This window comes from Chlamydotis macqueenii, chromosome 14 (genome assembly GCF_036417535.1).
Source record: "Chlamydotis macqueenii isolate bChlMac1 chromosome 14, bChlMac1.mat, whole genome shotgun sequence".
Classification (NCBI taxonomy): domain Eukaryota; kingdom Metazoa; phylum Chordata; class Aves; order Otidiformes; family Otididae; genus Chlamydotis; species Chlamydotis macqueenii.
The window spans coordinates 9251914-9262362 of NC_141569.1; the positions used below are offsets into that span (position 1 = coordinate 9251914).

At 63.3% G+C, this 10449-nt stretch overlaps 2 protein-coding genes across 2 annotated transcripts; one reads left to right on the forward strand and one right to left on the reverse strand.

The window, feature by feature from the left end:
* The first annotated feature begins 2493 nt into the window (after window positions 1–2493).
* IL17B (interleukin 17B) lies at window positions 2494–4761 on the forward strand. Its single transcript, XM_086759063.1, has 3 exons — window positions 2494–2530; window positions 3503–3789; window positions 4015–4761. The coding sequence occupies exons 1-3, from the start codon at window positions 2510–2512 to the stop codon at window positions 4268–4270; spliced, it is 564 nt and encodes a 187-aa protein (XP_086615189.1). The 5' UTR covers window positions 2494–2509; the 3' UTR covers window positions 4271–4761.
* Window positions 4762–5302: 541 nt separating this feature from the next.
* On the reverse strand, window positions 5303–8319 carry PCYOX1L (prenylcysteine oxidase 1 like). The gene is made up of 6 exons (XM_086758950.1): window positions 8211–8319; window positions 7848–8054; window positions 7213–7387; window positions 6913–7124; window positions 6691–6831; window positions 5303–6125 (listed from the first exon to the last, which is right to left on the reverse strand). Exons 1-6 carry the CDS (start codon window positions 8299–8301, stop codon window positions 5467–5469), a joined length of 1485 nt encoding a protein of 494 aa, XP_086615076.1. The 5' UTR covers window positions 8302–8319; the 3' UTR covers window positions 5303–5466.
* Between the last annotated feature and the right edge of the window lie 2130 nt (window positions 8320–10449).

The following is a 10449-nucleotide window of genomic DNA, read 5'->3' on the forward strand; positions in this document are numbered from 1 at the left end:
CGGTGGCTTTTGTGATAGTTACCCTGGGAAATATGCGCCTGGGTTTACTCAGGGCAGGCATAGCCGATCTTCACAGCCCCTTCTGCCCTGTTTGCGGGCCTGTTCCAACTCTCCAGGCTCTGCTTTCCACTCCGGTTTCCCGCGGCAGTGGGAAAATGTGGTGGGGAAGTAGCAGGGATGAGCAAATGCAACAAAACCCAAAAGCACATCCCCTCTCCCCTCCAGTTAACTCACTCCCAGAGGAGCCATGTGGGGGTTTGCAGTCCTTCCCGGCCACCCGCTCGCTCGCCGCCCTCCGCGGGGCTGACCCCAGTGCACCCCATTCCCACAGGGGTGACACCACAGCCAGCACAGGCACATGGAGCCCACCGGCTGCCCCGTCCCAGTCGGGAGGCAGAGGCTGGCCAGGACCCAGCCACTCACACACCCCAGCCCCTTCCCTCACACAAGGCTGGTGGGCGAAAGCCGCCCGCGCCCGCCCCCGCCTCCCCCAGCTTATCAAATTTGGCCATGTCTGAAAAGCCCTGGTTTCCTTTTCACCAAAAAAGATCAAAACTGGGTAATTGGCTGCCGGCGCAGATGCCTCTGAGCCTCTCTCATGTGTAAACAGCATTGCCGAGCGCTGACACAACGCAGGCGGCCGCGGCACACGGAGGCGGCCGGCACCCTCTGGGCACCCCAGACCTGGGGCTGCTCACTGGCCCTTTCTGGGGGATCACAGGTTGGGGGGTGAAATGGCTGGGGTGCAGGTGGGGGCTGGCTCCGCACCCCAGAACAGGCTGGTGGCGGAGGGCCGAGCGCAGTGCAGCAAAGGCAGATGGCTGCGGGGCCCCTGCTATGGCCAGGTTCCCCAGGTGACAAAAGGGACACGCTGTCTTCAGCGCACAGCATCGAACCTCACCCGAGGGGATGGCAAGGACCCCAAAACGCTGGGCTGGGAGTGTCCAGCGGGATGCTAACACGGGCTGGGGCTGTCCTGCGCGTGGGAGCAGCCGGGCTGCCATTCCCTGCTGCATCCTGGGGATGGCGGGGCTGGCAGGGGGAGAGGGGCAGTGCGAGCTGGGGGTGCCGTTAATTTTATCCCATTTGTGGGATTTTCTAGGGGCCTGGTTCATGGATTAAGAAAAGGAGGCGGAAATTTCCCACCACCCTACAAAGCACAAGGGCCTTCAGATCCCTGGGGATGCCCAGTGAGTCTGGAGGCAGAGGGAAACTCATCACCCAGGGCTGCTGCGAAAGCTGGCAGTGCTGGGGTGGGAGCGGGGGCTGAAGGGGAAGCAGAAAACACCAGAGAGGTGGAGCAGCCCCCCAGCACCGCCCGGCCCGGGGGGCTGCAGCCCTAAAGATGCGAAGGCCCCTCCAAAGGAGCAGGGCCGATCCTGCCGTCCGTGAGCGTGGGGAGCAGCACCGGGCACCCCCGCATCCCGCGGCCGGCTGGGGCTGGCAGGGGAGGGGGGGATGCAGGGGAGGAGGGAGGGATGGAAGGAGGGGTGGCGGGATGCAGAGGGGAAGGACGGAGGGCTGGCGGAGCGGTTGGGCGGAGGACAGCACCATCGTGTGGCACAGCGGCTGCCTGGCCGCAGGGACGGGGACAGCGCAGGGCAGAGGGGCTGCACTGCCGGGCTGCTGCAGCCCCAGGGCCAGCCCCCTCCCGAAAGAGGTCCCTTCTCCCGCATCCCTGGGACGGGGCATCACAGCCCGCACCCCGCTGCCTCGGTTTCCCCCAGCGCGGCACCCTGCATCCCAACGCCTGGCGCCGGGAAGCCGGAGCAGGACAGCACGGAGCGGGGCAGCACCCCACCACTAACACCCACCACCCCGCAGCTCTGGGTGGCCCCCAAGGCCAGCTGCAAGCAGAGTCAGTGTGTCCCCACTGCCAGGGGTTGGGGACAGGTTTGAGGACAGAGGGAGGAGAAGGGTTTGGGGACAGACTGACCAGGGAGGGATGGGTGCTGTCGCCTCACTGCTGGGCAGAAGGATGGGGTGGCACCGGGGGACAGCAGAGCTGTGGTGGCACATGGATGGTGGCAGGGCACACAGATGATGGTGGGCCCTCAGTTGTCCCCACAGGGACAGCAGGACAGCCCCAGCCTACCCCCACACCTCGCTGCAGTGCAGAATGCAGCCACAAGCCCCTGCACCCCCAGCCCAGCAGCTGTGTCCCTCTCAGCCCCGGCAGGGCTGTGACCATGCTGGTGGCACCAGCAGAGCCCAAACCCCCTCCCCAGGGGAGGTGATGGCCCAGTGAGCCCCTCTGGGCTGTCCACTCCAGGTGGGACCTGCCACCGTCCCCAGCCACAGCCGCAAGCGGAGACAGCACCCGGGGAGGTGGCGGGTGGCCGAGGCCCAGGCCACGCTGGCCCCTCGCCCCGCCGGCGCCGAGGCTCCCTGGCACCTCGGGGACCGGACACACCTCCGGTGGAGCCGAGCCGGGGGCTGGGGCTTTCCCTTTTTAGCTCCCCGCTCGCCAGTGCCAGCCACACTGCAGGACAGCAGCCCCTTTGCGGCGATGGAGCGGGCTCCAAACCTGGTAGGTGACTGCACGGCAGCTCGGGGCTGGCTCCTTGCTTTCCCTCTTTAACACCGCCACTCGCACGCTTGTTTACGGGTGGCGACCTGGCTTTGTTTGCTTTGGAGATGGCTGCCGTGGCCTGCCAGGCCCATCGCTCCCATGCCTGGCACAGCCAGGATGCAACAGCCTCGGAGAGCAAAGCTGCAACAGTCCGGACCGGACAGTCCGGCACCAGAGGGGGAAAACAGCCCTGGCCGAGTGATTCCTGTCCCGGGACACCGCACACGCGTGGGAAGGGCCGGGGGACCATGGGCAAGGCTGTGGGACGAGCTGCGGGACGGCGGGCAGGGTGCGGGGCTGGCTGCGGCCAGCTGCAGCGACACGAATAGCAGGGAGCAGGACTACAGAAAGCAACTTTGTTCGCTGCTGGGCAGGCTGCCGGCTGTCGGCACATGGGAGCTCAGCCCTGCGAGGCCGGAGGGAGAAGGGAAGGAAAAAGCATCTTTCTTTTCTCTCTCACCGTCCTCGGAGCACAGAGGGAGGGAGAGGAGGGTTCGGATAAAGATCTCATTCTTGAGTGCCTCATCTCTAAAGCTCCTTTTAAAGCAGAGGCGGCCCAGGTACAGCCTGAGCCGAGGGTGTACCCATCCCTCCCAGCACGCAGCCGCCTCGGGGTGGGGACGGGACGCGGCACAGCTCGGGCAGGGGCACTCTGGGCATTGCAGATTGCCAGCTGCAACCTGGGCGAGGGGCTTTGCAGCCACACGCATCAGCTGGGGCTTGGGCTAGGGCCTCGCCACGACTGTGCGCCCACCACCCCTGCAAACTGCCCACGGGCTCGCCCGCAGGCCACCGTTGCCCTTTGGGGGTTGTGTGTGCCACCCCCAAGTCAGCACGGTCCTGCCATCACCCAGTGACGCACGGGAGGCGGGAGATCTCCCCTTCCATACCAGCCCTGCGGTCCCACGCACCATCCTCCTTCCTCCTCAGCTTCTCCTTTGCATCTTCACCTTTGCCATGGTCCTGGTCCCCGAAGCAAAGGACCAAAACAAGGCAGCAAAGGGCAGGAGAAGGGGCCCAGTGCAGCCCCCCACGGCCACCCCTGCCCTGGCCTGGACCCCCGACGACTCCTACACCTCCATGGCAGACTACGAGCGCAGCATCCAGGACATGGTGCGTCAGCTGAGGAACAGCTCTGAGCCAGGAGACACCAAGTGCCAGGTCAACCTGAGGCTCTGGCGGTCCAACCGGAGGAGCCTGTCCCCCTGGGCCTACAGGTGAGCCTGGGGCAGGGGCCTTGGGGACATACATGGAGGGTCCATGCCAGCAAGCGCCGCAGCAACCATGGCTCCAGCATCATGAGGCTGCGGTGGCAGCTGGGGGGTGCGATGCAACGCAGCACTCCATTCCACCCCATGGACGCACTGCCCTGCCCGTCCCCAGCCGCTCACTGGTCTGCTTTCTGTCTCTCCAGTCTCATCTCTTTTTTCCCTTTCCTCCAGCATAAACCATGACGCAACGCGGATCCCGGCAGACATCCCCGAGGCCCGGTGCCTCTGCACTGGCTGCATCAACCCCTTCACAATGCAGGAGGACCGCACCATGGCCAGCATTCCCATCTACAGCCGGCTGCCCGTCCGCCGGCTGCTCTGCCAGGTGCCAGACGAGGTGGGGCACAAGCCCTCTGGGAAGAAGTGTCACAAGAAGTACCAGATGGTCATGGAGACCATCGCTGTAGGCTGCACCTGCATCTTCTGAGGCTGCAGAGCAGACCCCTGCAGCTACCCGTGGGCACCTAACCAGCTTGCTCTTCCTTCCCGAGCTTGCCCAGCCCTCTGGGAAAGGGTCACCCAGCTGAGCATCAGGATGAAGACAGCCCTTGCGCGAGGTGACAGCAGCTCCAAGAGCTCCCCGAAATCCCCCTGCAGACTCCACCAGCCTCAGCCCAAGCAGCCACTTTGGGGACACCCAACTACACAGCCCCGCGGCCGGCCTCACAGCGAGACACTGTCCCAAGCCCCCGGGGAGGAGCTCAGCGGGCGGGCGGGGGGAGAGAGAGAGGCAGCTGCCCCTGGTCCCTCCGGCCTCCTCTCTCCCCAAAGCCCCCATTTGCCTTCATTCACCCCATCGGCGGAACAGCTCCCACTCCTCCCTGGCCCCCTACAAGCCAGGCAGCCCAGGGAGGTGGGAAGCGGAGGGTGGTCTGGGAGGCTTCTGAGGTTCTCAATAAAGCGCATCGCTGGCCCCTGTCTGAGCCACCCCTGCCTCGGCCCATCACACTGCCCCACACCCCAGCCCACCTGGGGGTGGGTGCTGCCCAGCCTTCTCCCAGTGGGGCTCTTCTGCCCCTCCAAAACACAGCCGAGCCCCAGGCTCTGGGAATCCCCTGGAAACAGGGAGCACCCACAGCAGGCACCTCTCCCTGCAAGCCGGGGCCTGTGACAGCCCACCCTGCGTGCCCATCCCCGTGGCGTCAAGCCAGCAAGTGGGGCTGGGCTCCACTCAGGCACGGCACAGGAGAGGCCATGGGACCTCCTGCCCCAGCTGGGGTCAGCCCTGCCACTGAGTTTGCCAGGGACAAAGCCAGGAAGGTGGGAGAGGCTGCAGCAGGAGCTGGGCAGCTCACCGGGGGGACCCATCTGCTGCTACATCAGCCAGCCACGACCTTGAAAGCCTCCTGAGGTCCTTCCCAAATGAGCAGCGACCCCTTTTCACAGGAAAAGGCACAGGCTCCTTCCAGTAGAGCCTCGGGAAGGGAAACAGGGAAACTGAGGCACAGACACGCAGCAACACTGGGCAGGGACTGTATTCCTGAAGGCAAATCACGTTCAAGTCATCTGGGACACAGCCTGTCCCTTCTCCCCCGGCCCCAAATCCCCTGCTGTCCCCAAGGCAATAAATACTCCCCAGGCTACTACACACAGAAGGTCCTGGCCCACCGCCTCCCCCGGGCGTCACAGCTCAGTCTTCACCTTGTGCATCAAGTCCTTCTGGTCGATTTTCTCCAGGTCCTGATGCCAGCGGTTGTAAGCCAGCAGGGCCACGTTTTTGGCTGCCACCGCTATCATCTCCATGGAGCTGGCCACCCACTCCACGCCACTGAGGTAGAAGAGGTTTTCATGGAGCACGATGGGCGGGAGGGACTTGGCGGCGTCGTAGCGGGGATACGCCTGCCACTCCGTCACCTGCACTGAGTAGTAGGACCTGAAAAGGGTCTTCAGCTGCTGCTTGTCCAGCGGCTGCTGGGAGAGGACACGCCACACCGCGGCCTCCTGGGGCTGCTTGCGACGGAAAGTCGCTGAGATGTTGACAGGACAGATGTTGTCCATGGCATTGAAGAAGAGGTCAGGGGTGTCGGTGGTGAGGATGCTGGCAAAGGGGAAGAGCTTGGGGTCGGGGAAGCCAAAGTAGGAGGAGTTGAGGTAGCCGTGCACCACGGAGGTGACGGAGGGCTGGAAGGCTCCAGGGAAGTCGGTGATGGGCGGCTCGAAGTTCTTGAAGGTGAAGTTGCTCCTGCTGGGGTGCAGGGGAGTCGTCACCACCACCATGTCGTAGAAAGCCGAGCCCTGGCCTTCACTGCCCTCATAGTGCACCTGGTACAGGGCTCTCCCCTCTGAAAAGAGATGGTGGACAGTCAGAAGTAGCACTGAGCCCCAAGTAGTATTGCCCTGGCCCCCTTTTTTCTAGCATGGCCTCCATTGTCTGGTTTTCCAGTACACACCAGTGCCAGACCATAGCATCTGATGGTTATGGATGAGCTGCTGATGCTTTAGGGCAGCAGAAAGAGCATTTTAACAAACCTATGGGAGAAAGTTTCCAGAGAAGCCCAGCCTAGTGGGGCATGGAGGACTGGGGCAGTGCAGCCCACCCCTTAAACCCCAGCTATCCATCCCTTCTGCTGTGCTGGGCCAGAGCGCAAGCCTGCAGCAAGGATGGTGCCAAAGAGCACCTGAGGGACCTCAGGAAGGAGGGAGGGGAAACCCAGGGCCAAAGTCTGTACTGTAGGGCCCCCACTAGATCAGACGAGGAGGGGAGATGGACAGACCCCCAAACACTTTACCAGGACCAAGATGCTCACCAACTTCCTAAGGGTCCCTCTCTGCCCCAGCATCCCCACACCTCCAGCTCCCACCTCCCACCCCAGTGGCACCCAGAGCGGACCCCATGCCCAGGCTCACCGGAGCTGTGCAGAGAGACACCTGCCACCCTGGCTGGGATGACATTGGCTTTTGTCAGCTTCAGCAGACCCGAACACACCAGCTTGTTGCCTCCTTCCACCGCCCAGGTGCTGCCCTGGGCCCCTGCCAGTGACATGGCTCCTAGGGAGAGGAAGAGAAGGGCAGCTCAACAGCCTGCCCAGGGAGGGGGTGCTGGGAAGGAGAGGTGGTCCTCAGTTTCACCTGCGAAGGCAGGCACCAGCACCGACTGCCCGTAGCTGGAGCGCAGGACGGCCGCGATGACGTCGTCCACAAAGCGCTGCGTGACGCCCACTTCCAACAAAGACTCGGCCACCGAACGCTGCGTCATGTTGACGAAGGCATCACCCCCCAGCGAGCGCAGCAGCTCCTCCAGGCTGGAGAAGGCGTAGCCATGTGCCTGGTACTTGTAGATCCTGGAGGAGACAGGAGCACGGGGTGCCTGGTGACGGCCTGGTGCCAGCGAAGACCCCCTGCGCCCCTCTAGCCCCGCAGGCTACCTACCTCATGAACTTCTCCATCACCTCCTCCACCCACATCTGCAGGCGCAGGAAGCTGATGCCATAGTGCCACCAGAGCCGGAAGAGGTTGAGCAGGTACCAGTCAGTCTCCTCCAGAACGAAGTGCTCCCCGCTGAATATGGCGCTCTTCCCCGCCACCTCACGCCGGTGCTTGAGGCCTACAGGGAGCAGAGGGGCCCCAGCCCTGCTGGACTCGTGCGCTTCCCTGGGGCTGCCCGGCTGCTAGGAAAGGCCAGCGCCAAACGCCACCGCAGCGAGGATGCAGGCAAAGATGCTCTTGGAGGAGCATCAGGGAGTGTGAGACCCCAGGACACCAGGACCCCAGCCAGACCCTTTATGTTGGGACATTCCGTGGAGTTGCTGCTGCGAACTGGGACAAACTGGTGGGATTTTTGCACACAGCCCCCCCACACTAATTCCACCGGTATCCCTGATGCTTTACCGGGCCACTCCATCTCTTCCAGGGCACAACGCGGCTGGGGCACAGGGACAGCAAGGGGCTCGCTGGGTGGCTGGAGCATCGACGTGGACTGGAAGGAGCCCTCCCCACCGCCCCAAGCGCACAGCCCAGGGGCACCCCGACCCCCTGGCTCAGGCAGCGAGGCCGTGCAAGCTCACCCAGGATCTTGACGAAGTCCTGCATGTGGAGGCTGAGGGCGTGGATGGAGCCTCCCCTGCTCTCGTACTGCTGCTTGTTGACGGTGACGGTGGCCAGCCGCCCGCCCACCCCCGCCGGCTCGTACACGTCCAGCTGCACCTGCGGCCCGAAGTGCTGCTGCAGAAAGTAAGCGACGGCCGAGCCGCCCAGCCCGGCGCCCACCACGGCTGCGGGCGGAGAGGGGCGAGGGCGGCCGGGTCAGCGGCGCGGCCCGAGAGAGCGGGGAGCCCCCCGCCCGGACCCCCGCGTTCCCCGGCCGCTGGTGCTGCCGGTACCCGGGATGCGCGCCCCCCCCCCCCCACCTCCCCCATCCCCGCTCCTACCGATGCTGCGCGGCGGGGCGCGGGCGGCGGCGTGCGGGGCCAGGAGCGCGGCCAGGGCCGGCAGCAGCAGCGCGGCGGGCTGCGGGGCCATGGCGCGGACGGCGGCGCGGAGAGCGGGGCCCGGCAGCGCCCGCCCCGGCCCGCCCCTCACCGCAGGCCCGGCCTCCGCGCCCCCCGCTGCCGCCCCGCCCCAGGCGCGGAGCCCGCTCCCGGCGAGCAGGGGCAGGCCCGGCCCGGCGCTGGAACCCCTGAGCCAGCGCGTTTGCCGGCGAAGGGGGGAGCAGGGGGAGCAGGGGAGGGGTGTTCTTCCCGCAGCGCCGCAAAGCAGGCCCCGCGATGGGATAGCGCCCAGCGCTCATCCCGCAGAGCGGCACCGGGGGTCGGAGGAGACCCCTCGACATCCCAAAGTGCTGGGTGCGGCACACGGACAACCCCCGGCACAGGCACAGCCAGGATCCTCAGCGCTCCTCACACGCCGGCTGCGCATCCGGGCAGGCCGCTCAGCAGCAGCCCGCTGCCAACCAGCCCAAAGGTGAACCAAGGGGCTCCCGCATCACCCCCCCGCGACGTGCTGGGGGATGTGCTGTCGGGCAGGACTCAGGCCGAGCTCTGTCTGCACATGGCGACGGCACGCGGTGCTCGGTACCCGGCCGAGAGGAGCAGGGTGCATCCTGCGGTGGCTCGTGCATCAGCAAGGGCATTTCAAGCTCTCACCTGCGCTTTCGGCCCTGGGCAAAACAAGGTGCCCGTCAGCAAGGAGCTTGTGCCATGGAGATCCCATCTGGGAGCCTGCTGCTACTCAGATTCCAAAAAGCAGCACAGACTGAGCAAGAACTCTGGAACAGGTAGGACGTGTAATTACAGGCCGAGAGCCTGCTGTAGCACAGGGCTGGCTCCGTACCAAATGACAAAATTTAGTTTGGGAATCCATCGTGGGAACTGTCTCAGGAGAGACACAACACAAACACAGGCCCCCTCCTTTCCCCCAGCCAGGAGCTGCTTCAGAGTTCCTGCACAGGGGAGCACACACAACCCAGAAACCCAGCCATGAACATTTGCGGGGTGGGGGTTGGGGTGTGTGTCCCAAACAAGAACTACTGTTGCTCAGCCCACCCAAATCCTTACACTAGGCAGTATCAACCCACCAGGATGAGAAGACAACACTCCCAAAGCAGCTTAAAGCACAGCACACATCTTTGCAGCACGCCTCAGGTTTTAACAAGCTCTTAATTAACCAGCCTGGTTTCACCACAGCTGTGGACAAGAAGAAATCTGGCCGTACACGCAGCAAAGCTCCTAGGGGTCCCGGTCAGTACCGCTCCCCATCGCCTCCCTCTCACAGCACACCATGCCCAGCTTGCAGGCATTGTGCAATGCTGTGCCATGAGGAAAACGCTCTCCCCCTTGCTCACCAGCTCCGATGCTTTTCAGCAGAGGGAGGTGGCTGTGGTTTGAAAACTCCTAACTCTCACTGTTGCCGTAGAGAAAGACCAGCAGAGCCAGAAATTACTAACGCAGCAGCAGGCAGCAGCTTTTCCTGGGCTAGGCTGGTTAGCGAACGCCGAGCAATGCCATCACAGCAGCTTTTAGGCAGAACGTGAAAGAGCCCTTACAATGGGATGTTGCCTCTGCGATCACAAGGGGACTTTGCTGGCAGATCTTTAGCACAAAAATGTATATCTCACCCTAGAAAGGCCATTTGTAAAGGTTTTTTTTTCTAGTGAGAAGTGCCCAGGGGCACGCAGAGCTTCAGGAGAAGGCAAGCAAGGCCCACCAACATGGCACCAAGTGTTACAAGACTAAGGCAAAATCAGGAACGGAGGCCTGGCTATTTTTCCAGAGCACGTGTGAAGGGAGAATGGGATCTGTTACACCTCTACACAGAAAGCCTGTTCTTCTCTCCAACAAGTCCTTGACAGCATAAGCAGATATCACACGCGTTGATACACACTGTGTATTAAACCATCCTTAATCAAGCTGCTGTACAGGACGCCTGCTACAGCGAAGCTGTGAGGTAAGAGTGGCAAAAATAAAACCAGATGTCAACATTTCAACTATTAGCAGAGTTCTGCAGAAAGAACCACCACCAAAGGCTGGCAGACAGCGTTTCTCTACACGATGGTCCATGAGCGTACTTACCAGGAACAGACAGGGGAGCAGGCGTGGAAGTACCAGAGAACCACACACCTGGGCAGTTTATCAGTGCAGGAATCCCCAACAACACACGTGTGTGAGGAAA

Excerpts from the sequence above, each read along its gene's own strand:
- PCYOX1L (XM_086758950.1), bottom strand. The coding sequence starts at position 8,301 with ATGGCCCCGCAGCCCGCCGCGCTGCTGCTGCCGGCCCTGGCCGCGCTC. Across the intron at positions 8,055-8,210 it reads CGCCCCGCCGCGCAGCATCG|CCGTGGTGGGCGCCGGGCTG; the intron begins GTAGGAGCGGGG and ends CTCCGCCCGCAG. Across the intron at positions 6,126-6,690 it reads TGTCTCTCTGCACAGCTCCG|AGGGGAGAGCCCTGTACCAG; the intron begins GTGAGCCTGGGC and ends ATCTCTTTTCAG.
- IL17B (XM_086759063.1), top strand. The coding sequence starts at position 2,510 with ATGGAGCGGGCTCCAAACCTG. Across the intron at positions 2,531-3,502 it reads TGGAGCGGGCTCCAAACCTG|CTTCTCCTTTGCATCTTCAC; the intron begins GTAGGTGACTGC and ends CTTCCTCCTCAG. Across the intron at positions 3,790-4,014 it reads CTGTCCCCCTGGGCCTACAG|CATAAACCATGACGCAACGC; the intron begins GTGAGCCTGGGG and ends CCTTTCCTCCAG.